The sequence below is a fragment of the Chrysemys picta genome, chromosome 9 (assembly GCF_011386835.1).
Source record: "Chrysemys picta bellii isolate R12L10 chromosome 9, ASM1138683v2, whole genome shotgun sequence".
Taxonomy (NCBI): Eukaryota; Metazoa; Chordata; order Testudines; family Emydidae; genus Chrysemys; species Chrysemys picta.
In genome coordinates this window covers 2,070,225-2,095,636 of record NC_088799.1, presented here as the reverse complement: position 1 = coordinate 2,095,636, position 25,412 = coordinate 2,070,225, and the positions used below count along the sequence as shown (strand labels likewise).

Here is a 25,412-nt window from a genome sequence, read left to right as displayed (position 1 = left end):
CAGGACACCTGCCACATTATCAGCCTATGGAATGGCTGCCTGCTATTCCATTCCATATCCCCTGTGCACTTGTGGCTACGGGTTTCTTTCTATCCGCTTTTTCTTCTGGCCCCCATTAGATATAACCCTGGCCAACACCTACAAGGACAAAGTCGAAGGCTTGTGCGGCAACTTTGATGGGAAGTATAAAAATGACTTTACCAAGCCGGATGGCACTCGAGTGAGGGACGTGGATGTGTTTGGGGAGAGCTGGAAAGTCCCCGTCAAAAGAACAGTCTCCCGGCGCAGGTACTGGCCCTACATGAATACAGACCAGACTTGGCTCCTGAAAGGTAGTTCATTAAACCCTAGCTAATGTTCCAGGAGGTAATGCACTGCGTAGTGCATCTCTGATCTTTCTTCTCCCTCTCTGGGTCCACTTATGTATTTGTCCTGCGCACTGCTAAGGTGAGGAAGTGACAGCGCCCTTGGGTGTGGAGAGCGTGGGCCTGAGGCATGACTGCATTAGTCCAGTTTCATGCCATTGGCTTCCAAGGAGTCAACCCCTAAACCCAGAGGGATAGAGAGGTTACTCAGACCCTGTGTCCAACTGGACTCTCGGGCCTTTCTGCAGGAAGGTGTCAGTTACTCCTCCCTGCCTGTTGGGCGGGATGACCCAAGGGAGGGCAGGCACCATTGCCAGCATCTGCCCTCCCTCTGGGATTCTGCCAGGGACTGCCGTGATCCCTGCCAAAGGAGGCTGCTGTGGAGATTGTGTCGATTCATTGCACTTCCTCGCGTCCCTAGCTAGGCTCCCTTCCCAGCCACGTGAATGGTGCTGACCCACCGTTAAGTCCCTGACCCAGAGGATTTTTTCCCTGATAGTCAAAGAGCAGATGGAATGAGTTAGAGCATTGCTGGTGGCAGCAGGCTGTCTGGTAGAACATAAGCAAACAATATATAGGCCAGCGGTGACCCAAATGCGTCCCAGGAGTCAGATACACAGAGTCAGGTTGGCCTTCGAGCACCTGGCAATGGTCCATGAGCACCCTTGGCATTGAAAAGTGATGGTACTTTTGAGGTATAGTTGTCCTAGTTCAGCTGTGTCATTGTGGCCACCACTTGAGAGGCATCTAGTGGGCTGGAGGCAGGAATCGCTGGGTGAAATCTCTGGCCTGTTGTAAGCAGCACGTCTAACTAGATGGTCGTAACGGTCCCTTCTGACTTTAAAATCCAGGAATCTGTGAGATCCTGGGGGGCGCTCTGATACTCCTCTGCTGTTGTGTTCATCCATCTCCTTCAACGTAGGTGCCAGGATCCTAGCTTTACCTGCTTAAACTTAGACCAGCTCCCTGTGGTACCAAGAGCGTATTCAGGTGAACGCTGGACATCCCGGGAAAATGGAGGCTCAGCCAATCTGTTCTTCATTGCAGGCGAGAAGTCACTTCAGACGAGGAGCTTGACAACGTCGAGTTAAACACAGGGCTTTCCAGAGGCTGCAATCCCAGTGAACTGAGCCTTGTGAACTCCACTTCTAAGTGTGGGATTCTTACCGATCCCAAAGGTCCCTTTGGAAAGTGTCAGTCCAATGTCTCCGTCGAGTTCTTCCAGATGTGAGTACCTTCGAGACACACACGCGCTGTTCTCCAGGTATTCTCGCCCTGTGTGTTCAGAGAGATTCCAGGGCCTGATCCTGGGACGTGCTGCCAGTGTATTCCTTGGAAATTGAGGGGGACTCAGGATCCTGGAGGATCAGGCCCAAGTTTTGCATTAACAAGAGCTAAGATTCTGCTTAAGCATTTTTAAAGGGTGTGTTTGTGGGTCTGTCGGTTGAGGAATTTGCACTGTGGCTAGCTCTGAAAGGGGGCTTTCCCCTTTCCTTGCACAGACGTCTGCACTGGTGACCCTTCCACTCGCACGCTGGATTTCGGAGAGCCAAGGTGGGGCAGGGAATAGTTTGTATTGGACCAACGTATTTGGTGAGAGAGACAAGTTTCTGAGCCGCACACTTCTTCTTCAGCTCTGTGTGGCTCAAGAGCGTGTCTTGCTCACTAACAGGCACTGGGCCAATACAAGAGACTGCCTCCCCCGCCTGGTCTCTCTGCTCTCCTGGGCCCAGTACGGCTACAGCTACACAGCATCCAAGATGGACTTTTCAAAGGAGCCAAAGGAATTTAGGAATCCAACTCCCATTCAAATTCAGTGAGATTCGGATGTCTAACTCCCATAGGCCCCTTTGGAAATTCCAGCTGTAATGTTTAGTGACTTGTAAAATGCAGCCTTTATGCTCCTGCCAAAAAGGCTGAAACTGTCAGTGCCGCTTCTTGACTGCACCACCCAGGCGTCTCCCAAAGAGCATAGTCATTTGCCCTGTTGGCTACAATGAGAACTTCCTCGGTTATGTTTCGGGCCTCCGCTAGCATCCTGCGGTTTGCAGGTAACTCTGGGGACCCCATTGATTCATCCCATCCCAGGTACGGACACAGGCCTGCCAAGTCTCCTGCAGTGGGATCCTTCTGTCGGCGTGTAAATGTCATGGGACCCACATCTACCACCACACTGCACACACCGGACGTGCAAACACAGTTAACACCCACTGTAGGGCCCCTTTATGCTGCCAGAGTGGTGTGAAGGGGCCGTAGTTCAAAGGCGTCAGGCTCCCTATTCATTTGCCAACGAATAATGAAACTCCTCACTTGTCACCTCTGAACTTCCCTGGATGGGCTGCTCTGTGTTCTCAGTCAGGGCCTGATTTTTAGAGGTGCTTAGCACCTGCCGTCCCCCACAGACACACTGAAGTCAGAGGAAATTACAGGTATTAGACAACTCCAAAACTCAGGCCAATGTTCAAGATTATGAGGTCAGGTGACAGGGTCACAATTTCTGACCATCAGATAATCAATAAACTAGACCTCTGGATCAATGTTAATGGTGAGTGTGCATATGGGACAGGTCTGGGGGGTGGTATGAGGTCAGGTCTACACTATAAACTTAGATCAGTACAACTACATCGCTGGGGAGTGAAAAATCCACACCCCAATCAATGTCGTTATACCCACCTAAGCCCCATGTAGACAGCGCGATAATGACGGGAGAGCATCTCAAGTTGACATCGCTACCGCCTGTCCTGGAGGTGGATTAACTATGCTGAAGGGAGACGCTTTCTTGTCCCGTCGGGATAGTCGCATCTTCACTGCACCAGTGCAGCGTTTAGACCTGCCCTGAGTGTGTGTAGGGGTGTGTACTCACAGACATAGCTGCACTAGGAAATCCTTCATCTCCCATTAACAATCTGAAACAGCTCTGTCACCAAACAGGAACAGAGGCCGAAGGAATGACCCTACTCTGAAATACTCATGTCCCTGTTTTTTGCGTGGGTGCATGTGCATATGTTGCATGTTAGCAGCAGCCGCTGTAGAACAAATGACCTCATCTTCCCAAGGTTCCACCATTGTTTCCTCTCTCAGCCGTGCCCAGGGCATTGTTTGCAGGGCCCCATGGGGAATGGGGGGAAAGCAGTAACTACTGTATTTGGCATGAATGCTTTCTCATGTCGCACACAGGGGCTGTGTCTTTGACCTGTGTGTGGAAGCCGAGAACAGCCCTGTGCTGTGTCGGCACCTGGAGCAGTACGCGTTGGCCTGTCAGGAGAACGGGATCGCGTTGGGAAACTGGAGAGCGCAGACGCCTTGTGGTGAGAAGAGAAGAGCCCCTTATAGGACCCAGAAATCAGGGTTTGCTGTTTCTTCTAAAACATATATGGACCATTTCACCTACCCCTGAAATGCAGTCATCTCTGGGGTGGGAAAGGCAATATAGAAATAACACATAGCAGTGGTTCAGGACTGAGGAGGAAGGACGCCTTCTCCAGCTGAAAGCACAGTGGGGATTTTCACGAGACTCAGTGTATGTCCCCATGTGCTAATAGCGCCTTGATATAATTTGACTCTCCTGATTTTTCTTGCAGAGATGCAGTGTCCCCCAAACAGCAAGTACAGCAACTGCATGACTGCATGCCCCGATTCCTGCAGCAACCTGGTAGCCTCCTCCGAGTGCGAGTCGCCCTGTGTCGAAGGCTGTGAATGCCTCCCTGGATACGTTCTCAGTGGCTATGACTGCGTGCCCTACAAGGAGTGTGGCTGCAGCTTCCTCAACACATATTATAAGGTACAGTAGGAAATGTCTGAGGAACGCCGGGGTGATCAGCCTCTGCGTCAAGCATCACTCTGCCCATTAGTGATTTCCATTCCTTCCCGTTCCCGTCAGCATGCTGCTCTCGGCTAGCAGCACCAGCAGTTCATGCCCTGACATTCTGGGCCCTGGAGAGAGGGAAGGCAAAGGAAGGGAAATGCAAGTGCTGTCTGTGGGAAGCCTGCAGAGCAGTGCAGTGAGATCCCGTGTGCTTGCCTTGTGAAGTCCATGTTCGTTCTGCCCCATCGTTGCTCTGAATAATTACACATGGGAATCCAAGGGTAAGATTACACCCTGGGGTTCCAGAGAGATAAAGAACCAGTTACGAAAGTCCGGATTAGACCCTCGCTGTGGGCCCGATCCTGTGAGGTGGCGCTGACATGGGATGTGCTCAAAATCTTGCAGAACTAGACCCTGCAAATAGGGCCTGACCCTGCGGACTGGAGCACTCCCTCTAGTTCTGTGGCAGGCTCAGACCTCCTGGAAGCTGCTTTGTAGCTTTCTGTTTAAATGCTGTAGCTCAGATGTGCAGAAGGACTAAGCCGGAACAGATCACTATTCCAGACAGCTCTCTGTGCAGGTCACAGGACCATGCCGGGTGTTTGCCAGAGGCGTGGCACAGAGCTACGGGCCATAAACCCCCCGGATAGGAGCGCAGCGGGCTGCTGCTATCTCTGGTCCCAAGCTCTAATTGGACGTTGCCTGGCTGCACAGGGCGCTGAGCTGGGATGAGGATCCATCACGCAATCTCAAACCCTTGGGTGACCTTTTTCCTTGGGCTCTCCTTGTGTCCTTAGGAGTAGGTCTAGGGCTCCCAGGCTACTGGGGTTCCTAGCCTGCTGGTTTGCTTCCTGTACATACCTTACCCAACTGCACAGGGCCCACTCCTGCTCCTGCTCCCACTGAAGCGAACAGGACATTTGGTATAGACTTAGTGGGAACAGGATTGGGTCCCGAATGCATCCTTCATATTGTCCTGGCTGATTTGATTAGATGCCTTTAATCCGTAGCTGTTCTCTTCCAGGCTGGAGAAACGTTTGTGACTGACGACTGCTCTCAGACTTGTGAGTGCACAACAAGTTCCAGCGTTGCCTGCACCAGGGCAGCGTGTGCACGCAGCGAGATCTGCGCCGTCGCTAACTTCACTCGCGGATGCTACATACGTGAGTCAATTACTAACCGCGTCGCTTGGTCTCTGGTGCTGTGAAGTCTTTGCTCAGTGTTCGTCCACCAGTGAAATGCGTTGCGGTGTGGGGTTCTTGTAGCTGTGTTGGTCCCAGGATAGTAGAGAGACAAGGTGGGTGAGGTCATATATGGGAAGAAGACCCGAGGAAGAGCCCTCTGTGTGGCCCAAAGCTTGTCTCTCTCACCAACAGAAGCTGGTCCAATAAAAGCTATCCCCTCCCCCACCTTGTCTCGCTGTGTGGGGACAGTGGCACCAGCCTTGTACAGAAAAACCATTGTGCCTGGCGTACAGCATCCTGAATTGAGCTGATATGGGATGGCAGGCCCCAAAGGGAAGTGCTCTAAAAATACAGGGCTGGTCCAGTATGGCTGGTTACGGGAACCTACAGCAGAAAGCGTCACCAGGGTAGGCAATTCTGAGATGCTGACCTGTTTCTCTCTCACTTCTCTAGCTGGCCCGTGTCTGCAGAATCTTTGCGAGAATGGTGGGACTTGTATTGAGGATACAAGCGAATCCAGCAACAGCTCTTCCCACTTCAGTTGTGTGTGCCCTGACGGATACGAGGGGCCTCTCTGTGAGGCTGAAACACAGGGTAAAAAAGCTATTTAGAATGTCACTGGAAAAGTGAAGTGTTCCAGCAGCAAAAACCTTGTGTGCTGAGTGTGAACAGTGTGGCCCAAAGGTCACAGAAAGGCCATGTGACCAGGACATATGGAACCTGATTCTGCTCTCAGTTACACTTGTGCAAATCAGGAGTTGCTCTGCTGAAGTCAGTGGAGTGAGGCCAGTGGAGTGAGGCCACATGTTTTAGGGAACTAGATTTAACCACACCGGGCTAAGGGCCCAATCCTGCAAACCCTTGCTCATGTGAGTAGTCCCACTGAAGCCCTTTAGGGTACTCCAGTGTGTAAAGGCCTGCAGGATCGGGCCCAGCGTCATGTTCCCCTTGAGGTCAATGGGAGGTCTGCCATTGTGTGGAGCAGGACGCATTCTCTGTAGTGCTTGGTGGGGGCGTTCATAGAATCATAGAATATCAGGGTTGGAAGGGACCTCAGGAGGTCATCTAGTCCAACCCCCTGCTCAAAGCAGGACCAATTCTCAACTAAATCATCCCAGCCAGGGCTTTGTCAAGCCTGACCTTAAAAACCTCTAAGGAAGGAGATTCCACCACCTCCCTAGGTAACCCATTCCAGTGCTTCACCACCCTCCTAGTGAAAAAGTTTTTCCTAATATCCAACCTAAACCTCCCCAACTGCAACTTGAGACCATTACTCCTTGTTCTGTCATCAGGTACCACTGAGAACAGTCTAGATCCATCCTCTTTGGAACCCCCCTTCAGGTAGTTGAAAGCAGCTATCAAATGCCCCCTCATTCTTCTCTTCTGCAGACTAAACAATCCCAGTTCCCTCAGCCTCTCCTCATAAGTCATGTGCTTCAGCCCCCTAATCATTTTTGTTGCCCAAAACAGGACACAGTACTCCAGATGAGGCCTCACCAATGTCGCATAGAGGGGAACAATCACGTCCCTCGATCTGTGGCAATGCTCCTACTTATACAGCCCAAAATGCCGTTAGCCTTCTTGGCAACAAGGGCACACTGTTGACTCATATCCATCTTCTCGTCCACTGTAACCTCTAGGTCCTTTTCTGCAGAACTGCTTCCTAGCCATTCGGTCCCTAGTCTGTAGCAGTGCATGGGATTCTTCCGTCCTAAGTGCAGGACTCTGCACTTATCCTTGTTGAACCGCATCAGGTTTCTTTTGGCCCAATCCTCTAATTTGTCTAGGTCCCTCTGTATCCTGTCCCTACCCTCCAGCATATCTATCACTCCTCCCAGTTTAGTGTCATCTGCAAACTTGCTGAGGGTGCAGTCCACGCCATCCTCCAGATCATTAATGAAGATATTGAACAAAACCGGCCCCAGGACCGACCCTTGGGGCACTCCGCTTGAAACCGGCTGCCAACTAGACATGGAGCCGTTGATCACTACCCATTGAGCCCGACGATCTAGCCAGCTTTCTATCCAAAGAAATTTCTATCTGAATGGCTGCTTAGTAGAACGGCTTCTCGCCATTAGCTGGGCTCGCAGCACCACTCCCTGCTGGGTTTAGAAGAGGCCTTGGCACACCTGCTTCTGGCTGGCATCACAGCAATGGGGCTCCGACTCTTCCTGCCGGGGAGCAGGTCACGTCACGCCCAGGTACCTGTGCGGCTGCATCGGGTTATGCAGCGCTCTGCCCTAGTGGCTGCAGAAGGGGTGTGCGCCAGATTACCATGGCGCACACCTGGGTGCTCTGATTGGAGGGAAGGGAGTTAGATCTCCAAATGGGGAACAGCTGTTAGCTCCGGTAGCTCGCTGGAGAGATGGTCCAGCCCAGTGCTGGGTGACAATGGGCATGGATCTGTCCCAGGCTTGCATTCCAGAAGCCCATCTGCACAATGTCAGTCAGTCAGACAGACACATTTGCTGTTTGGATCATGGAGCTGAGATGGAATTTCCAGCACTTTTTTCTTGCACTCATCTCCCGTGTACTAAATCGGGCTCCTATTTCTCACTCAGACGAGCCAAGGAAACCTGGCAACTCTCTGGTCTACATCATTGTGGGAGTTTCAGCAGGAATCCTCGTCCTCGCGGCGATCGTCGCCCTGGTTGTGTGCAGATCCAAGTCAAGGTACGTGCTGCAGCTCAGCAGGGTGAGGGGCATATCCCCCATTTCAGGGTGTGTCAGCTCTCAGAGCAGTCACACTACTTACATCGTGCCTCAAACCCAGAACAGCCAGGAGTGGGCCAGACTATTCAAGGCGCCATTTTAAGCCATGTCTGAGCTCTGTTGCACCGCTGGTGAGAAGAGGAGTGCAGCTCTTTACTTCTCGTTAACTTTTCTTTACAGAATGAACAGGAAAAAGTCACTGGAATTCCCCAGGAGGAGGAATTCATCTTTGACCCAATCAAGGGATGCGCTGGACCAGAACTCTCACGTGCCAGACTACAGCTACATGGTCAATGCTGCATTTGATCAGGATGAAAATCAGTCACGTTCTAATTAGGGGCATTTTTTATTTCCATCTGATTTTTTTTTTTTTGCTGTTGTATTCTAATAAATGTTTCTAACCCTTTTCTAAGCAATAATAATTTATAATAAATCACTGCACTTCCTGAATGCTCTAATATGCTCTGTTCTTCCTAAATGTCTCCTGCAAACCCTTGCTGAAGCACCTTAGTCCTGACTCACACTAGAGACCCCGTTGACTTCAGGGGCACTGCTCGGCTGAGTCGGGACTGGATGGAATTCACCCTGCCCAAGGCCTAGCAACAATTACCTCCCACATGGCCTAGACACCACCAGCGCCCCACGTCAGCCCAGCCTAGTGCTGGCTCTGTACAGGTCTCCACTGACGTCAGGGGGTTTCCTTGACTACGCCAGGAGTTTTTGATCAGGATCTGTTTGCTGGTCTTCCATTGAACTTCAGGTTTGCTGTTGATTATATAGGGGATGAGCAATATTTAAGTCTCTCCTTTGTTCCTGCTGTAATGTTATTTACTATTACTCTAAAAACCATTACGCCGTCCCCCTCATGTGCGTGCACACACACACACCTCTTATGTGCTGATTCATTCGCATCCCATCAGCAGGGCCGGATTTCCAATTAGGCACAGTAGGCACGTGCCCAGGGGCGCCGTCATTACAGGGGCACCTTGCCTCTCTAAAACTGTGTGCAACACGAAGGTCAGCTGTAGGCGGGCGGGGGGGGGGCACTGAAGATTCTGTGCCTAGGGGCGTTTAAGGTGTAAATCCAGCCCTGCCCATCAGCCAGGAGAGTATTTGGGAGCTACGTGAATGGCTGGGTGGATGAAAAGTGCATTGTTCTGCCAGTGCGTTCAAGAACATGGCCATTGTCTATACGTTCAGAATGTGCAGCTATTGAGGAGAGAAGTGGATGTAAATGGTGGGGGAAGCTTTAAATTCCTTATCTAAGGAAAATAAAACCAAGCAGGGTTAGGGACCTGCTCTGGCAAACAAGCACTGTTGCCATCGGAATTTCATGGCAGTTATAAAGGCCTCGTTTTTACCTGCTTCACAATAGCTGCCTGTTGACAATGATCAGACCCTTTCTCAGACATGCTAAAGCCCAATCCTGCGTAGTACAGAGAGCTGGGCACCCTCAGTGTCCAGTACAGCCAGCGGGAGTTGAGGGAACTCAGGATCCTGCAGGATCCAGCCCCAGGCCTCCCGGAGCTGCCAGACCCGTATTTGCACATTTAGTGCCGATTCCTGGGTTTCCTTGGGTGTGTACATGATTGCCGTGAGGCTTCCCTCTGAAAACCTTGTCAACAATCCAGGCCTGAACCAATGCCAAACGAAGCAGCACAGACGTGTTCTGTGCCATGGAATGAACTAGTCATTGTCAGCAGTGCCCCTTCAAAATGACACCGGGCCAAAAGTATTATTGTTCTCCCTCTCCTACGGGGCCCATTGTACTTGTGTCACTACGAGCTGTTTTCTTTTCATCTCTGATCACACCAGAGTGAGCCGGATGCCGGGTGCAAAGCCGGCTTCCCCCACGCAACTTCCCGCTGTGTCCACAATGAACCTGCTCCCACTCTGCTGTCTCAGGCCACAAAGGCCTGCTGGACACGGTCAGCTAAGAGCGTCAGACTCATTTCACTAGTAGGACTTTAACTGACGTTAAAAAATCCAAGAACCGAACACGTGGCCGCAGGGGAAGAGATTCTGTGCAGTTCACCTGCCGGAATTCCCCCCTGATCGTTCCATCACAGGGTGAAGGGGAGGGTGGAACAGCAGCACCCCAGGGATTAACCCCACACCCTTTATCTCCTTGTGGCTGAGGCGGAAAGCACTGAACCAACATCACCATCTCCCTTCCAGGGCTCCCGAATCCCAGCTCCTCAACAAGGAAAAGAGCTTTCCTCACCCCACCCAGCCGGGACAGCCGTCCCCACTCCCCAAGCCTGAGTCAGTGCCGGAGAGTCAGATGCAGAGAACGCGTTGCATGGGCGGTCGTGTCACACTGACTCCCCAAGGAGGGAGCCTTTGTCTGTCCAGTGTGACGTTAGGAACAGCTGAGCTGTCCTGCAGTGAATGCACCGGATCATGTGTGCGCACGGTATTGCGTCTCCTTTTAATCCCAGGAGGGCACTCGGGGGGCCATGTGGACAGGACAGTTGATCGACCAGCTTAGATACCGTCCCCTGGTGCCCTGTCACTGCTTCCAGTGTAGTCATTGGGCCTGCGGTGGGACAGTGCATGGAACAGTACGACATGCGCAGCAAAAAGCCTTTTGAAATAACCCTGGGGAAATCGCCTCGTGGCCAACCTTCCGCGGGCAGGAAACTCCGACCGGTACAGAACAGGGCAGCCCCACTGCTCTGCCCTGCCAGCATGTCACCCCCGCCCTCCGCTCCCCACCCCGCTTCCTGGCCAACAGGCTCAAGTGCGAGGTCTGGGCCCTGAGCCTTCAGGGCCCCGGTATCGAACAGATCCATGAAAGCTCCAGGATGGAGACCATGGTCCACAGCTCTGCTCCTCTCGCCAAGACGGGTACAGTGTGTCGGGGAGACCCTCGGGGGCTGGTCCTACACGGTATCTTTTCAACAACCCCAAACAAAACATTCCCCGAGGAGCGGTGGAGGGAAGGGCCCTGGGGCGCGGCCGGCAGGGCTCGGCTACAGCGCTGACCAGCTGAGTGGAGAACAGACACGCTAGTTGTTCTCAGCCGAGTCAAGGTTCGCTGTAGGAGCCGAGGGCCTGCACCGCAGTCCGGGTATCAGTCTGGCGCACTCCAGTAAATGCCCCGGGAGCTCCCTGCCCACGGAACGGGCTCGGCCTCGCTTGGTACTGAGTGCGCCCGTCTCCAGGCCGCACCTGAACGCTGAGCGTTTCTTGTTCGGCCTTTCCCAGGTGTGGGGTGGCAGCAGCGGCGGGTTTTAGCAGGGACAGGAAGGAGGCTTCTGGGTGGGCAGGCCGGGCCGGAGCAGGCGTTCCCGGCACGGGGGCACCATGGCAAAACAGTAACACCCAACAATGGGGGCATCAATGGGTCCCTGCGGCAGCATTACAGGGGGGCAAGCGGGGGCTCGGTCTGGGATGGAGGCGGGGCTGTGTAGTAAGTGAAGGCCCCGTATGAGGCCTGAACTAAAGTAATGGTCAAGACTTCGCTAACATAAAGCAAAGTTAAGCTGTGAGCAAGAGACAGGCCCTGCCACAGAAGCTGGCAAGGAAAGGGCTGATGTTGCATAAATATATATTCACCTCGCAAAGTTACAGTATAAACATGGTACCAAGACACACTATACCGGAACATTCCACAGATAACATGGAACAGGCCGACCCATCCCAAGGACAGGGGCAAAAGGGTAAAATGATGGATAGAGTTGTTTTGATCGAACCGACATGTACAAGGTGAGAGGCGGCACCTTACTACGTAGAGGGGTTGTACCTTGCTGCGTGGAGGGGTTGCACCTCAATACGTCAGGAGTGATGTGTAACTTGTTTGTACCTGTGTATAAGAATGTATCCCCTGGGGTGGTGTCTTTGTCCGGCCACGGGGGCAGTGGAAAGTCCCGCCACTGAGCCAGGTCCATTGCCAAGAGGCACTTTCTCGTAGCATGCCCTGAGTTAGGCTCAGAAACTTACAGGGAACTGCAATTGTGTCCGAGGTCGCAATAAACCTACTCGACGTGATTTTGCATCTTACTAGACTCTGTGGTTATTGGGGGTTCTCGTCGGGTTTGCTGGGTCAGCTATCTGCGCGGAGCTGGGGCAGCACACAGAGGGAACACACGCACGCAGCCGAGTGATATCAACCTAGGAGAAAGCAGAGCACCACATTGGTAACATCACACAACAGGCTGGAGCTGGGACCGGCGATGAAAGCAAGATCAGACTTTTCCCTCCAGCTCCGAGCTTTGCCAATGGGGTCATTGCCTGCTTCCTTCCCGTGCACGTGTGACCCACACACCGCCTGGGTGGGGGGCTCTGTCCCATCTGGTGGCACTGAGACCACTTAGAAAGAGAGAGTTAATGAGTTTGCTGCAGCCTCAGCGAACAGCCCGTCAGTGTTACAAGGGGGGCTCGTCCGGGACTGAACGGGGGACCTCTGGGGCTTCGTGCATGAGCCTTTACTGCATGAGCTAACAGCCCCGTAGCGCGAGCTCAGGCTGGAGCAGACTCATTAATCTCTCTCTCAGCCGTCTCGGTGCCACTAGACGGGACAGACCACCGCACCCAGGCGGGTGTGGGTCACACATGGGCCGTGTGTGAGCGAGAGAAAGGTCCGAGCCAAACCCCCAGCCCGGGGTCCAGGCCGAACTCCCGCTTGCCCGGCCCCTGCAAGGAGCTGACCCCAGATCTCTGCCTGCCTGGGGGGTGCTTATGCCCCGGGCACAGGACCCCGCCGCGTGGCTGCCCCACCGTCTCCCGGAGCCGGGGCAGGAGGCTTGGGCGGGCCCCCGCCGCCCACCCTGGCCCCCGCCCCGCCTCCCCCGGCCGGCCTCCCCCCCCAGCTCCCTGGGGCCCGGCCCCCGCAACCCGGCCAGGCTCGCCCCCCCCCCCGGGACGTGCTGCTACCGCCCCCCCAGCTCCCTTGGGCTCGGCCCCCCCCAGCTGCCCCAGACCCCCCCCCGGCCGGGCTCGCCCATCCCCCCGGGACGTGCTGCTACCGCCCCCCCAGCTGCCCCAGACCCCGCGGCCGGGCTCTTCCCCCGCCCGGGACGTGCTGCTACCGCCCCCCCGCCCCAGCTCCCTGGGGCTCGGCCCCCCCGGGACGTGCCGCTACCGCCCCCATCTCCATCCCCCCGGCCAGGCTCGTCCCCCGCCCCCCGGGACGTGCTGCTACCGCCCCCCCCAGCTCCCCCAGACTCCCTCCGGCCGGGCTCGTCCCCCCAGCCCGGAACGTGCTGCTACCGCCCCCCACCCCCCCAGCTCCACCAGGCCCCGCCCCCCGGCCGGGCTCGCCCCCCCCAGCTCCACCAGGCCCCGCCCCCCGGCCGGGCTCGCCCCCCCCAGCTCCACCAGGCCCCGCCCCCCGGCCGGGCTCGCCCCCCCCAGCTCCACCAGGCCCCGCCCACCGGCCGGGCTCGCCCCCCCCCCAGCTCCACCAGGCCCCGCCCACCGGCCGGGCTCGCCCCCCCCAGCTCCACCAGGCCCCGCCCCCCGGCCGGGCTCGCCCCCCCCAGCTCCACCAGGCCCCGCCCACCGGCCGGGCTCGCCCCCCCCCCCAGCTCCACCAGGCCCCGCCCACCGGCCGGGCTCGCCCCCCCCCCGGGGGGCTCTGGGGCCGCTGCCCACATCGGGGGGCGCCTGGGGTACGTGGTAGCTGCTGCCGGCAACAATCAGGTTGTATTGCAGAGTGTGTGTGTGTCAGCTCGCGGTGTGTGATCTCAGCTTGTGTGTGTGTGTGTGTGTCTCTGAGCTCGGCGTGTGTGTGATCACAGCGTGTGTGTGTGTGTAATCTTGTGTGTGCGCTTTCGGTATCTGTGTGTGTCTGTGATCCTAGGCTGTGGGTGTGTGTGGGTGTGAAATCACACTACGGGTGGTGCTTTTCAGGGTCTGGGTCCTTTCAGCCCCTGCATGTGGGTGAATTCGGTGTGTGCCTATGATCTTCGTACGTGGGTCTGTGTGATTTTCGTGTGTGTGTGTGTGTCCCTACCAGCGGGCCGAGCCGGGCCGGGCTGACCCCGGAGCTCTCTGGAATCACACACGTGTCAGGGCCGAGCCCGGAGCCCGGAGCCGCCCACGTTACCGCAGAGCTGCTGTTGGCACCGTCCCAGCAGCGCGTCCCCCAGGTAGGTCGTGTCCCTCCTCTACCCCCCGGCCTGGGGCAGACGGGCTCTGTTTGGGGCAGGTCCTTCCCTGGTGTCCCTGAGTAAAGTCATCCCGCGGCAGTGCTTTGCCTGGGGAGGAGAGAGGGATGTTGTGACAGCCCCCGGGCCTCCACCATCCGTGCCCTGGTTGCTGCTGTGAGTCTCCAGCTGTCCTGGGGCTAAGGGAGGACAGGGTGTTCAGGGTGCTGAGCCCTGTGGGTGCTGCGTGGCAGTGGTGCGTGGCGTGGGCACTGAGCGCTGTGGGTGCTGCGTGGCGTGGGCGCTGGGCACTGTGGGCGCTGCGTGGCAGTGGTGCGTGGCGTGGGTGCTGTGTGGCGTGGGCACTGAGCGCTGTGGGTGCTGTGTGGCAGTGGTGCGTGGCGTGGGTGCTGTGTGGCGTGGGTGCTGTGTGGCGTGGGCACTGAGCGCTGTGGGCGCTGCGTGGCAGTGGTGCGTGGCGTGGGTGCTGCGTGGCGTGTGCGCTGAGCCCTGTGGGCGCTGCGTGGCAGTGATGCGTGGCGTGGGTGCTGCGTGGCGTGGGTGCTGGGCACTGTGTGCGCTGAGTACTGTGGGTGCTACTAGGCGTGGGCGCTGCACCCTGGGGATGCTGAGCCCTGTGGGTGCTGAGCACCTTGGGTGCTGCGTGGCAGTGGTGCGTGGCGTGGGTGCTGCGTGGTGTGGGTGTTGAGCCCTGTGGGTGCTGCCAGGTGTGGGTGCTGAGCCCTGTGGGTGCTGAGCACCGTGGGTCCTGTGGCATGGGTGCTACCAGGCGTGGGCGCTGAGCACCGTGGGTAATCGCTGCAGGGAAAGAGAAGAGCAACACTTGTGAGCCAAGGCAGGCAGGAGGGAGTGAAGGATAAAGACCAAATGTGCTAAATACGTGTCCTCTCCACCTGCATTACGGTTTTATGCTGGTGGCCATCACTGTCGGACCTGGGGAGCCCAGAGAGGACTACGCGGAAGGCTAAGGGGGGCAGTGGATTATTCAGCAGGCTGCTAAACAAGGTGGTGAACTGTCGTGGCAAAACATCAGGGACGGGGAAATTGGGCTGGCTAGCAAGACCGTCCTTATTGCTCCTATTGCCAGAGCTGCTCTCCCCCGTGAGGCCTGCTTCCGGGGAGCTCAGGGCTTCTGAAATGATTTGTGTCAAAGCAGAAGGAAAATCCCCACGAAATGGATTTGAATAATTGTTCTGCGGAAACATTTGCAAAACTGAACCTGGAGAATTTGACCTCCTTGTTCCAGTGAGCAAAACAGATCAAACTGGCGTCGCCGTTTGGATGTATGTGGAGCCCGCCCTGCTATTACTCGGGCTTGTTCTGGGTTTGAATTCCTCTTCTTCTAGCCTTAGTCCCACCTGTTCTGGCTCACCTCTTCGAGTCCTTTTTCTCCTCCATTCCTGTCTGCCTTGGAGCAATTCCTCAGGAACTCCACAGCTAATCAGATCCTGGCCCATCACATCCGTCCACCTAATTCTGGGTCTTCCAACCCTTCTCTGACTCTCCATTCCTAAATGTAACACCATTTTTTCCACATGCCCAAAGCCACCTAAGCCTGGATTTCCTCAGCCTTTCTGTAGTTGGCGCCATCTTCCCCCTTCCCCTGATTTATTCATTCTGAACATGGTCCATCCGTGTAGCTCCAGACATCCATCCCAACACTTTCATTTCCACTCTCCAAGATCTGCCCCTGTTTCTTCCCCAATGCCCGGCATTCGGAGCCAGGCCCCAGTACAGGCCTAAGTACCGTCCTCTAGAGCGTACGTTTCAGTTTGAGAGGCATTCTCCTACCACTGCTCACACTGCTCACTTCTCTCCATTTAGTCCATCGTAACTGATTTCTTCCCAACCCCAAATCCACCGGGCTTCAGTGGAAATCCTCACTTCTCTGTGCCTGAGTTTCTCTATCTGTGAAATGGGGATAATGACATTGACCTGCTTTGTAAAGTGTTTTGAGATCCACAGATGAACAGTGCTAGATAGGCGGTAGGTGTTGTTATTCTCTTCATCCTGCTCGCAATCTCACCAACCCCAAATAATAACCTCATGTGCCTGGTCCCCCACAATCTTGAAATTGGCTTAAGAATCATGAAGGGACTCAAGCAGGTTTGCAGTTTTTCAGCACAACTTTCTTTTGTGGGAAAATGCGGATTTGTCAAAACGGAAACGTTTCACGGCAATGTATTGGTTTCAAGGACACTTTCCTCAGGAAGGTCTCTCAGGTCCAGGGTGGAATTAAGAGTGACCCTAGAGCAGCCAATAGCTCATTGTTCAGGGCACTTGCCTAGGATGGGGGAGACACAGGTTCAAGTCTGGGCTACACCCCAGATGGGTGCCCTAACTGCCTGCCTATAGCTGTGCTGGGGCGGGCTCTCTCAGTGCCTCCTGATGAAGCCATTCCACTGTGGATAAATTAAATATTCCCTGGGCCAAGGAGGGAGGAAAAAATTACTCTCTAGCCCAGTGGTTGGGGGCCACTAGAAGGTGCCTGTGACCTCACAGAGTTTCCCATGTGAGAGGAGGGAGAACCTGACCTGCAGCCACTTAGTGGTAGAAGCTACTCATGGGGGAATTCTGCATCACTGCACATGTGCAGAATTTATGTCCCCCACAGATTTCTTTGCTTCCCCGCAGAAAAATGACTTCTGATGGGGAAGCAAAGGGAAGCCCTCAAGAGCGGTCATGCGCCTCTCCCCGGCAGCGCAGGCAGGTTGGTTCGGATGCCCGGAGCAGCTGGTAGAGACATAAATCACTGCTGGGATGGGATGGGATGGGATGGGGGCCGGGGGCTGTGCAGTCGTGAGTGAGAAAGAGAGACGCTCTGGCCCTCTTGCTCGCTATTGTGGCACACTCAGCGTGGAGAGCCAGGGCTTTGGGGTGTTTCTGAGGAGGTAGGCGTGGGGCAGAGCAGCATGTAGCAGTCTGCCTGCTTAGTGAATTGTTCCCACTGTCTTTGTGAATTCCCCTAGCAGTATAAAACAGGTGTAAAAGTTTTAAGGCTTCTTTACATTGCCAGAGTGGTGTAAAGGACAGTGTGGCCTTATAAGCGCTTACTTGCTTTAGTGATTGGAACTGATCTACATTTTTAGACTGAAAAAAATTCCTATCAAAACGTGCTCCATGCCCTGTTCGGTGCTGACCTTTCTGGAGATGGTCAGTAGCCAATATAAATTGTGAGTTTGATTCCCCAGCCCTCACTTGCTCTTCAGTTGCCTACGATGTAACACTGACCATATGGCTGCATATATTTGTTGCCTAATAACTAGAAATAAAGGGTCAAACCTAGCTACGTTACCATTAGACAAAGGAAGTATGGGGATTTCCTCCAATGCACCCCACTCCAATTCACTGTCCATTGTATTGTAGTTTAAATAAATTACCAAAATAATTGAAACGGACATGATTATATTGCATTATTTTGACAAATAAATATGCAGAATTTTGCAGAATTTTAAAATATTGTGTGCAGCATTTTTAATTTTTTGGTGCAGAATTTTTAATATTTTGGTGCAAAATTCCCCCAGGAGTATAGAAGCTTGAGATGGAAAAGGCCCTGGATGGCATCTCCTCTAGCCCATCCCTTGCTGCAGTGACTTCTTCCCCCAGCAGGTGAATAGTGCCTTGTCCAATTCAAATTGTCCCAGGTGGTGAGGGGAGAGATTGCCCTGGCAACAGCCCCCAGCAGGGTTTGCGTCCCAGACCAAAGCACCGAACTTGTTGCCACCAGAGCTAAAGGAACAGTTGTATGAGCTGGTACCAGTAGCAGGCTGTTACCCTCCAGCCACTGGAAAGAACAAAGTCACATGCTTTGTAAGTATGTTGCACCTTGTCAGGAATTTATACTAACTCTCAGTCTAAATGTTCTGTTCCTCCACTGTCTCCTGGTCTTTTCCTGGTACCTGCCTAAGTGGTTCCCTGTCCACACTCCAGACCCCTCCTGCATTGTGCGTGTTGAGTGGAACAGGGAGGGACACGTTCAGAGTTGGCGTCTCTGTCTGTCCCATTGCAGATGGCGGCTAATGACAGTTTCAGTCTGGCGTATCCGGGCAACCCCCAGCCCGGGGACCTGATCGAGATTTTCCGGCCGGCTTATCAGCACTGGGCTCTGTATCTGGGGGATGGGTACATCGTCAATGTGGCACCTGTCGGTAAGAGCTGCCCCACATTGATTCATTGGGGGGAGGAGCTGTTTCCTACCCAGCCAGAGCGGCTGTGCACATGCGGGGTGAAAGCCGTGGCTCTCAGATAAAAGATGGCAGAGCGTGTGCACTCTGGCAGTCCTGGGCTGGTCCGTCCCTCGGAAAGGGCTGGGAATTGGGATAGCGGGCGGCTTTGGGTGTCTCGTGCAGGACCGTGACACAGATGGGACTCAGGGCAGGAAGTGGGGCCCAGTGGCTGGTGTAGCGGATGTTCCTAGCTCTGCTACTGGCCGCTGGGTGACCTCAGGCATGTCACTTATTGCCACCTCTTTAAAACCGTAACCCTTCCTGGGGCGTGGGAACTCCAGTGACATTCACAATGGGGCCCTGAGATGCTGGGTGAATGGCCGTGCCCCAGGCTGTGAACGGGGTGTGGCTGCTGAGTTCACCTGGGTCAGTGAGGTGGGAGTGGCTGAACTGGGACTCACTGCCCTACAGGCGCTGTCCCATGGTAGGGGTACAGCAGAGCCACCCTGAGGGAGGCGCTGTGCCTCAAGATGCTCTCAGCAGCAGGGGCATAGCCGGGCTCCCAATACCCCTTGAGAGGGTCTCTCCAGTGCTGCTGGCTGGTGGCAGAAATTGAAGGAGGCAAAGACGAGACGCAGTGCTGGAAGGAACTCCTTCTCGCCTAACGTTTTTTCCTCCTGCTAAGTCTGGTGGTGAGGAAGTCCAGGTGAATACCTGCCTGCGCCTGATGGAAAGGAGCAGCCTCCTGTGACTTCTCTAGCTTCACTCTCACCCCGCTCTTCTGAAGACTTTCCCGGTGATAGTAATAGAAACATTTCCTTCTCCAGCGGTCCAGGCGCGTGGGACATGACTTCTCAAGAGCTCACGGCAGATTGGACTGAGAAGGGCCCACAGAAATGCCAGGATCTAGCTGCTGACTTTTCATTGACAAAGCGAGAGTACACCAGTCAGAATCGTTATCTGACCAAATCAATGTCTGGCTACGTGAAGCCTAACAAACGGGTTGGCAAGTGAGAATGGCTCATCTGTTCGCCTTCTAAGAAGAAAGTGAACTGTTTTTATTGCCACCTGTTTTCTGATACCCAAAAGTGGGGAATGTTCTGCGAAGGCTTCAGTGATTGGAAGAATACTGCATACGTGACTAATCGTGCAGTGAGTGAGCAGCATACATTGTTCGTTAGCAGCATACATTGTTCGTTAGCAGCTACCATGCCCCAAAGAAAGTTAGGGGCAGAATTGATACCCAAATGGAAAACCAGTTATTGAAAGAACGTTCTCAGACACGTAGTTGAAACCATAGTTGTTCTTGCTGAGCGTGGTCTGCCATTCCGTGGCTCAGATGAGACTGTTGGCACTTACCTTGGTGTTCTAGAGCTAATCGCGAAACTCGACCCTTTCTGAGCTCAGCACATCAATGAACACGCAAATCGTGGGAAAGGCCGTACATCACATCTATCAAAGACTGTTTGTGATGAATTCATTGCTCTGCTGGCAAAGACGATGCTCTCAGCCATTGTTGTGAGATCAAAGATGTGGGATTGTTTTTCAGTGTCTGTCGACTTGTGATGGGTTTGAGCCCTTTGGGGTGTCACCGGATGTGCTGGGGTACCACTGAGTCAGCCTATTCTGCCAGCCTGGGTCCCCTTTACCTGGCCTTGCTGGGCTGGGCTCACCAGCCTCTTCCAGCCAAGCACACAGGCAGGGCCACCCCCAGCTGCACAGAGAGACAGAGATCCATTCTGGGAAGATTCAGCCTTAGGGGCTTGCCCCAGCACTCTGGTGCCCACTCCCTTTAAGGGGTACAAACCCAAAAGTTTTATGAAATTCGCCCCCTCCCTCAATGTGGAGGGAGATAGGCACAACTTCTTCTCTCCTCCTCCTTTCCCCCCCGCAGTTAGAAATTACATAAACGGGGTTATATTATAAACAAGAAATAAGTTTATTAACTGCAAAAGGTGAATTTTAAGTGAATATAAGAGATAATAGAACAAAGCAGATTACTGACCAGATAAAGCAAAATACGCAAGCCAAGCTCAATATACTTAAGAAACAGTTACATAATGTAAATTCTCACCCTAAATGTTATTTTAGGCAGGTTGTAAAGTTTATGTGGTTCAGAGTTCCAGTTCTATTCCTTTTCAGTCTGGACTCCCCCCCTGCCTTCCCTTCAGGTGGCTTTAGCAGTCTTTCTTCTTGGGCAAACAGGCCATGGAGAGGAGAGGTCCTGTTTGCCCTCTTCCCCACCCTTAAATAGGATTTACATAAGGCGGGAATCCTTTGTTTCCCAAACTTGACCCTCCTCCCCCTTCCAGTGGAAAGTTACAAGAAGTCCCAGGTAATGTTTAGGATCAGGTGACAAGACCACTTGACTCTGTAGGATCACAGCATCCATGAGTCAGTGGCAGTATAGAGTGTCCACAGGAAATCCAAGCTTTTCACAGTCCATTGTCCTCGCTGATGGGTCATCTGCCCGGTCTGGCTTCTCCATTGTTGTACCTGAGGTGTACAGGCCGTGAAGTTTTGTTTATTGCCTGTGACCTGTCCATGACTTTTACTAAAAATAGCCATGACTAAATCGTAGCCTTATTCATAACTGATGTGGCAGGCCTAGAGGTGCCGGGGCTCTGAACGGCCAGGCCTAGAGATGCCGGGGCTCTGAACGGCCAGGCCCAGAGGGGCCGGGTTCTGAACTGCCAGGCCCGGAGGTGCTGGGGCTCTGAACGGCCAGGCCCGGAGGTGCCAGGTTCTGAACGGCCATGCCTAGAGGTGCCGGGGCTCTGAACTGCCAGGCCTAGAGGTGCCGGGGCTCTGAACAGCCAGGCCCAGAAGGGCCGGGTTCTGAACTGCCAGGCCCAGAGCGGCCGGGCTCTGACTGTCCAGGCCCGGAGGTGCCGGGGCTCTGAACGTCCAGGCCCGGAGGTGCCGAGGCTCTGAACGTCCAGGCCTGGAGGTGCTGGGGCTCTGAACCGTCAGGCCCAGAGGGGCCGGGCTATGAACTGCCAGGCCCACGGGTGCCGGGGCTCAGCCCTGGCACAAATCAAGCCCTGCTTCTGTCCCTTTCTCTGGGGTGGCTCATGCAGTCCTTGTGTTCAGGTGAGAGGAAGACTAGGACTGCCCTCCACAGTGCATGGGGGTCGAGGGGAGGACGGCCCCCTTCCGCCGCCCCTTCCCCCTAGGGGCAGGCCCTTTCTGTCATTGTCGTTCAGTTCGGAGAAGGACTGAGTACCTCCCACCCCACCCCTGCAGGGCCGCCACCCCAGGGGTGGGCTCTGGGTTCCCCCCTTGGCCCCAGGGGAACTACCCGTGGTGCTGTGAGCTGAGTGTGGCCAGCGGGATGGCTGGTGCTGTGGCTGTCCCGCGCTCCGGCCGGCCGGCTCAGCCTTGTCTCTGCCTTTCCCAGAGGAAGGTGCTGCGTCATCGCTGGTGAGTGCCAAGTCTGTGTTCAGCAGGAAGGCCCTGGTGAAGATGCAGCTCCTGAAGGACGTGGTGGGGAGCGACACGTACAGAATCAACAACAAGTACGACGACGTCTACGTGCCGCTGCCCGTGGAGGAGATCATCCGGCGCTCGGAGTTCCTCATCGGCCAGGAGGTGTCCTACGATCTCCTCGGCAACAACTGCGAGCACTTTGTGACACTGCTACGCTACGGGGAGGGGGTCTCTGAGCAGGTAGGGGTGCCGTGGGCGTGCAGCTGCGCTGAGTATGGGGCAGGCAGGCTGGTGTCTGGCTGCACGGGGCGCGCTACTCCCCTCTCCTCCCGGGTGTCCCGCAGGATCTGCACCGTGTCCACACGGCACCAGCTTGACCAGCCCTGCAGCAAGCTCTGTGAAAGAGGCCACCACATAGGGCGTTTCTCACACAGTTTGCAGCAAGGTCCTCCCTCCGAGGGGAAGGGCTGGTGGGGTAGGATGCAGCACACGCTGCAAACTCCCTGGGGACAGCAAAGCATCAGTGTAGAGCTGGCTTTGGCCTGCTCCTCTGCCTTGATTGCAGGACTCCCCCGGCAGCACAGCTTGCTAACGAATCCCACTTCGTCTGGTTGAACCCCCCCCCCCGTTTGCTTATTGCCCCTTTCATTGGGGGTAGAAGCCACAGCGAGTGAGGCTCTACTCTGCTCAAAGCTGCATTATCCCAGGGGGAGCAGCTGCTGCCGACCTGCAATCCCAGCATGCCCTGGTCCAGCAGCATATCGGAGGGTTGGGGGGGTGGCTTCCACAAGTTCCCAAATGGGGGGAGGTTTTCTCAGTGTGGAGCTCCTGCAGAATCTGGTCCATTCTCCCTGGTGCAGACAGACCCGCGTTGACTTGGGCAAGTTTTGTTAACTGCAGGTTTTGTCAAGAACAAACCTGGTATATGGAGGTCCCAGCAATTTAAAACTGTTGTGGTGAATCCTGGGTGTGTTTTGTTGGGGGAGGGTTAAACCCGTGGGCCTGATGACGAGCTGTGCAGAGAAACCCCTGCGCTCTCAGCTGAAAATGTGCTTCTTAAACCCGTCCTGCCTCTGGCCACAAGGGCGAGCGATACGCCGCCTGACCACGACCCCACTGACTTCAGTGGGCTTTGGATCAGGCCCATGACTAGAGGCTGTGGGCCAGATTCTGACAACCAGGAAGTCAATGGAATTCACTCCAGATCCACAGTGGCATAACGGAGAGCAAGCAGCGTTTGACCCCGTGTTCTGTCTGTGGACTGAGTGCGGAGCAGACATTGCTCTGCTCAAAGGTGTGAGTAGCTCCTTCAAAGTCCCTGAATTCCACAGGCGGGAAGCCAGTGTACGGTGAGATCGGCATTCGACCTGCTCTGCTCGGTCTAGTGCATGCATCTCTTGTATTCACTGTGCTCATGAGAGATTGTTCAAGTGTGAAAAACCCAATGTTCGTGATGTTGCCAGGCTGTTTTGTTTTTCCTTTGCAGGCCAACAGAGCAATCAGTGCCATTGGGTTTGTAACAGCTGCTGCTGGTGCTGTCTCATTGCTGGGCTTTTTCCAGAACAGATCCAGGGAGCGGCATTATTAACCACGTACCATGATAAACTTACAGCATGTGACGGTTGGATTCCAGACTGGAATGGAACCAGCTCAGTCCATGGATAAAGCTACAATAGACACTTGTTGCCAAGGACGTCACTGTTGCCAAGGTCACTAGCTGTAGTTTTTGTCATAGCAACTTGTATTCAGTTGCAGATGATGATTTTCTTGCTAGCCTCAGTGGACTCCCTGGCAAATTCTTCATCCTCACTGGTGCTGTTTTGCTGGGGACTGGGCCCGTGAGCCAACAAAAGCGCTTTATACACAATTGATGCTGACCGTGTTTTTATAGACTTGGCTTGCTGGGGTTTTTCAGTGAATAATTTATATTTTTTTACCTGTTTGGAGAAATGTCTTTATGTGTTTTTAAAAAAGAATATTCATGAAACTTACCAATATTCTGAGGGGCCTTTTCCCCATCCCACCACTGGTGGGTTTTACAAGTGGAAGATCTCAACTGCTTAGATTTGTGGTGTGTGCTGTGTGGTGTGGTCCTGTGCACAAGGGCATACGCTGCGCCTGCGAGGCCGGAACGCACAGCTGCTCTCCAGGTCACAGGAGATGGGACGCAGGAGCAGGCCCCTTCTCTTGAAAGGAGAGACGGGTCCCTTCTTATTTTTAAATGGGTGTTTTGTCTTGGATGTGATGCTCTTTTGCTTTAAGAAACAGACCTTTTTCCCACCGGTGAAATGATCCCTGTGTGCTGTTCCTCTGGGCCGGGCCGGTTCACTCTCAGACCACCACGGGGAGGCAGAACCAAGAACGCCACCGCAGCATTTTCTGGCTACTCTGTGCTCCTGCCCAGCACCCACTGTTTTTCTGGACTGCCTGTGCTCAGACAGGCTGCTACAGCTGGTAACTGCTAGCACTGAACCCTACCTCTCCTGGTTTCTTAGTGACCCCGGGGCTTGGACCTGCCCCGAGCCAAGATGGGGAAAATAACTCTAAATCCTGCAAAACCAGTCCTTGGTCTGGAGCTGTTCACCTCCCAGAGCCTCAGCCAGAAACTGAGCTGGAGCCCGTGTTTAAATTCAGTTCTTGGTCGTTTCCGCCTGCTGGTTGGAGGGTAGATCCAGCGTTCCTGAAGTGGTGCGGGGAAGGTGCCCAAGAAAGCAAGTTGCGTGTATTGCAGATTCTGTTCGCATCCGTTCACCTTCCAGTCCCATGTGGGTGACCCCTGGGTTTTGTAATGACTCTGGTTTTGTGCTTGAGTGATTTAGCAGCGTTCTCATTGGCTCGCAGCTAGTGTAACTGGCCCACAGGTTTGGACGTGTTCTTTGAAGCCTGAAAACAAGATACTACGGTGCTGGCTGTCACGCTGTGCCACTCACTGACTGCAGTCGTGCGCAGGCCAACCCACGGTCTGGCTCAGGGTATTTACTGCAGAGTTTTGTCTGCTGTTGAACACATCCCTACTTGAATCAGAGCTTTTTTATTGTCAGTTGTTTCCGTGTTTGTGGGACTGAGTCTGACGTTCAGTTGTATATTATAGTGCACTGTTGTCTAGTGTTTCCCTTTCTTCTTAAGCTAAATTGGATATTAATTACAGCAAAAAACAAACGCCTTCTTCCTATTATAATAAATCTGAAAATAATCTGAGCATGTGTTGCGTAGCCAAGGGCCATTTCTTGGCAGATGTTATTGGACAGTTAAGCACTTTCTGAGCAAAGGAGCTGCATTTAACCAAGGTCTGTAGGCACTCAGCCTCTCATGCCTGTAGGATGTCTGAGTCCTGAACTGCACTGTTTCATCTTTCACCACCAGGGAGTTGTGTGTGAAAAGAAAGAGGACCAGACTTGCCCTAATTTACCTCATTTAATCCCTTGAACTAAGTGGAGTGACGTGATTGTTGCATGAGGGTTGAATTTGGCTAGGTATGTATATAGGGTTCAGTCACATGAGTCTGAGCAGGAAAAATCAGACTCTGAACTAACCAGGCCTAAGCCTCATCAATGAAATTTACCCTCATTCCACACTGAAGTCGCTGCTGAAAAGTTGTGAGGGATGTGAATGGAAAATGTGTCTCATTCTCCTTAGTA

General features: G+C 54.2%; 2 protein-coding genes across 5 annotated transcripts in view; both read left to right on the top strand.

The window, feature by feature from the left end:
* LOC103306313 (uncharacterized) overlaps positions 1–8,520 on the top strand; it is a 97,803-nt gene extending 89,283 nt beyond the window's left edge. Inside the window, exons 111-118 of the mRNA XM_065557435.1 lie at positions 120–288; positions 1,413–1,592; positions 3,543–3,673; positions 3,947–4,146; positions 5,195–5,333; positions 5,808–5,948; positions 7,916–8,027; positions 8,247–8,520. Coding sequence (XP_065413507.1) covers positions 120–288; positions 1,413–1,592; positions 3,543–3,673; positions 3,947–4,146; positions 5,195–5,333; positions 5,808–5,948; positions 7,916–8,027; positions 8,247–8,403 — 1,229 coding nt within the window. The 3' untranslated portion in view covers positions 8,404–8,520. The remainder of the gene's footprint in view (positions 1–119; positions 289–1,412; positions 1,593–3,542; positions 3,674–3,946; positions 4,147–5,194; positions 5,334–5,807; positions 5,949–7,915; positions 8,028–8,246) is intronic.
* Positions 8,521–13,603: 5,083 nt separating this feature from the next.
* Positions 13,604–24,972, top strand: PLAAT1 (phospholipase A and acyltransferase 1). 4 transcript variants are annotated; one of them, XM_005302883.4, is made up of 4 exons: positions 13,604–14,161; positions 18,189–18,327; positions 21,746–22,014; positions 23,261–24,972. In XM_005302883.4, exons 2-4 carry the CDS (start codon positions 18,189–18,191, stop codon positions 23,360–23,362), a joined length of 510 nt encoding a protein of 169 aa, XP_005302940.1. In that variant the 5' UTR covers positions 13,604–14,161; the 3' UTR covers positions 23,363–24,972. The 4 variants fall into 4 exon arrangements, with proteins under 4 accessions (XP_005302940.1, XP_023963609.1, XP_042699792.1 ...); XM_024107841.3 differs by having other exon boundaries at positions 13,609–13,712; XM_042843858.2 differs by having other exon boundaries at positions 13,611–13,712; positions 18,088–18,327.
* The last annotated feature ends 440 nt before the right edge of the window (positions 24,973–25,412 follow it).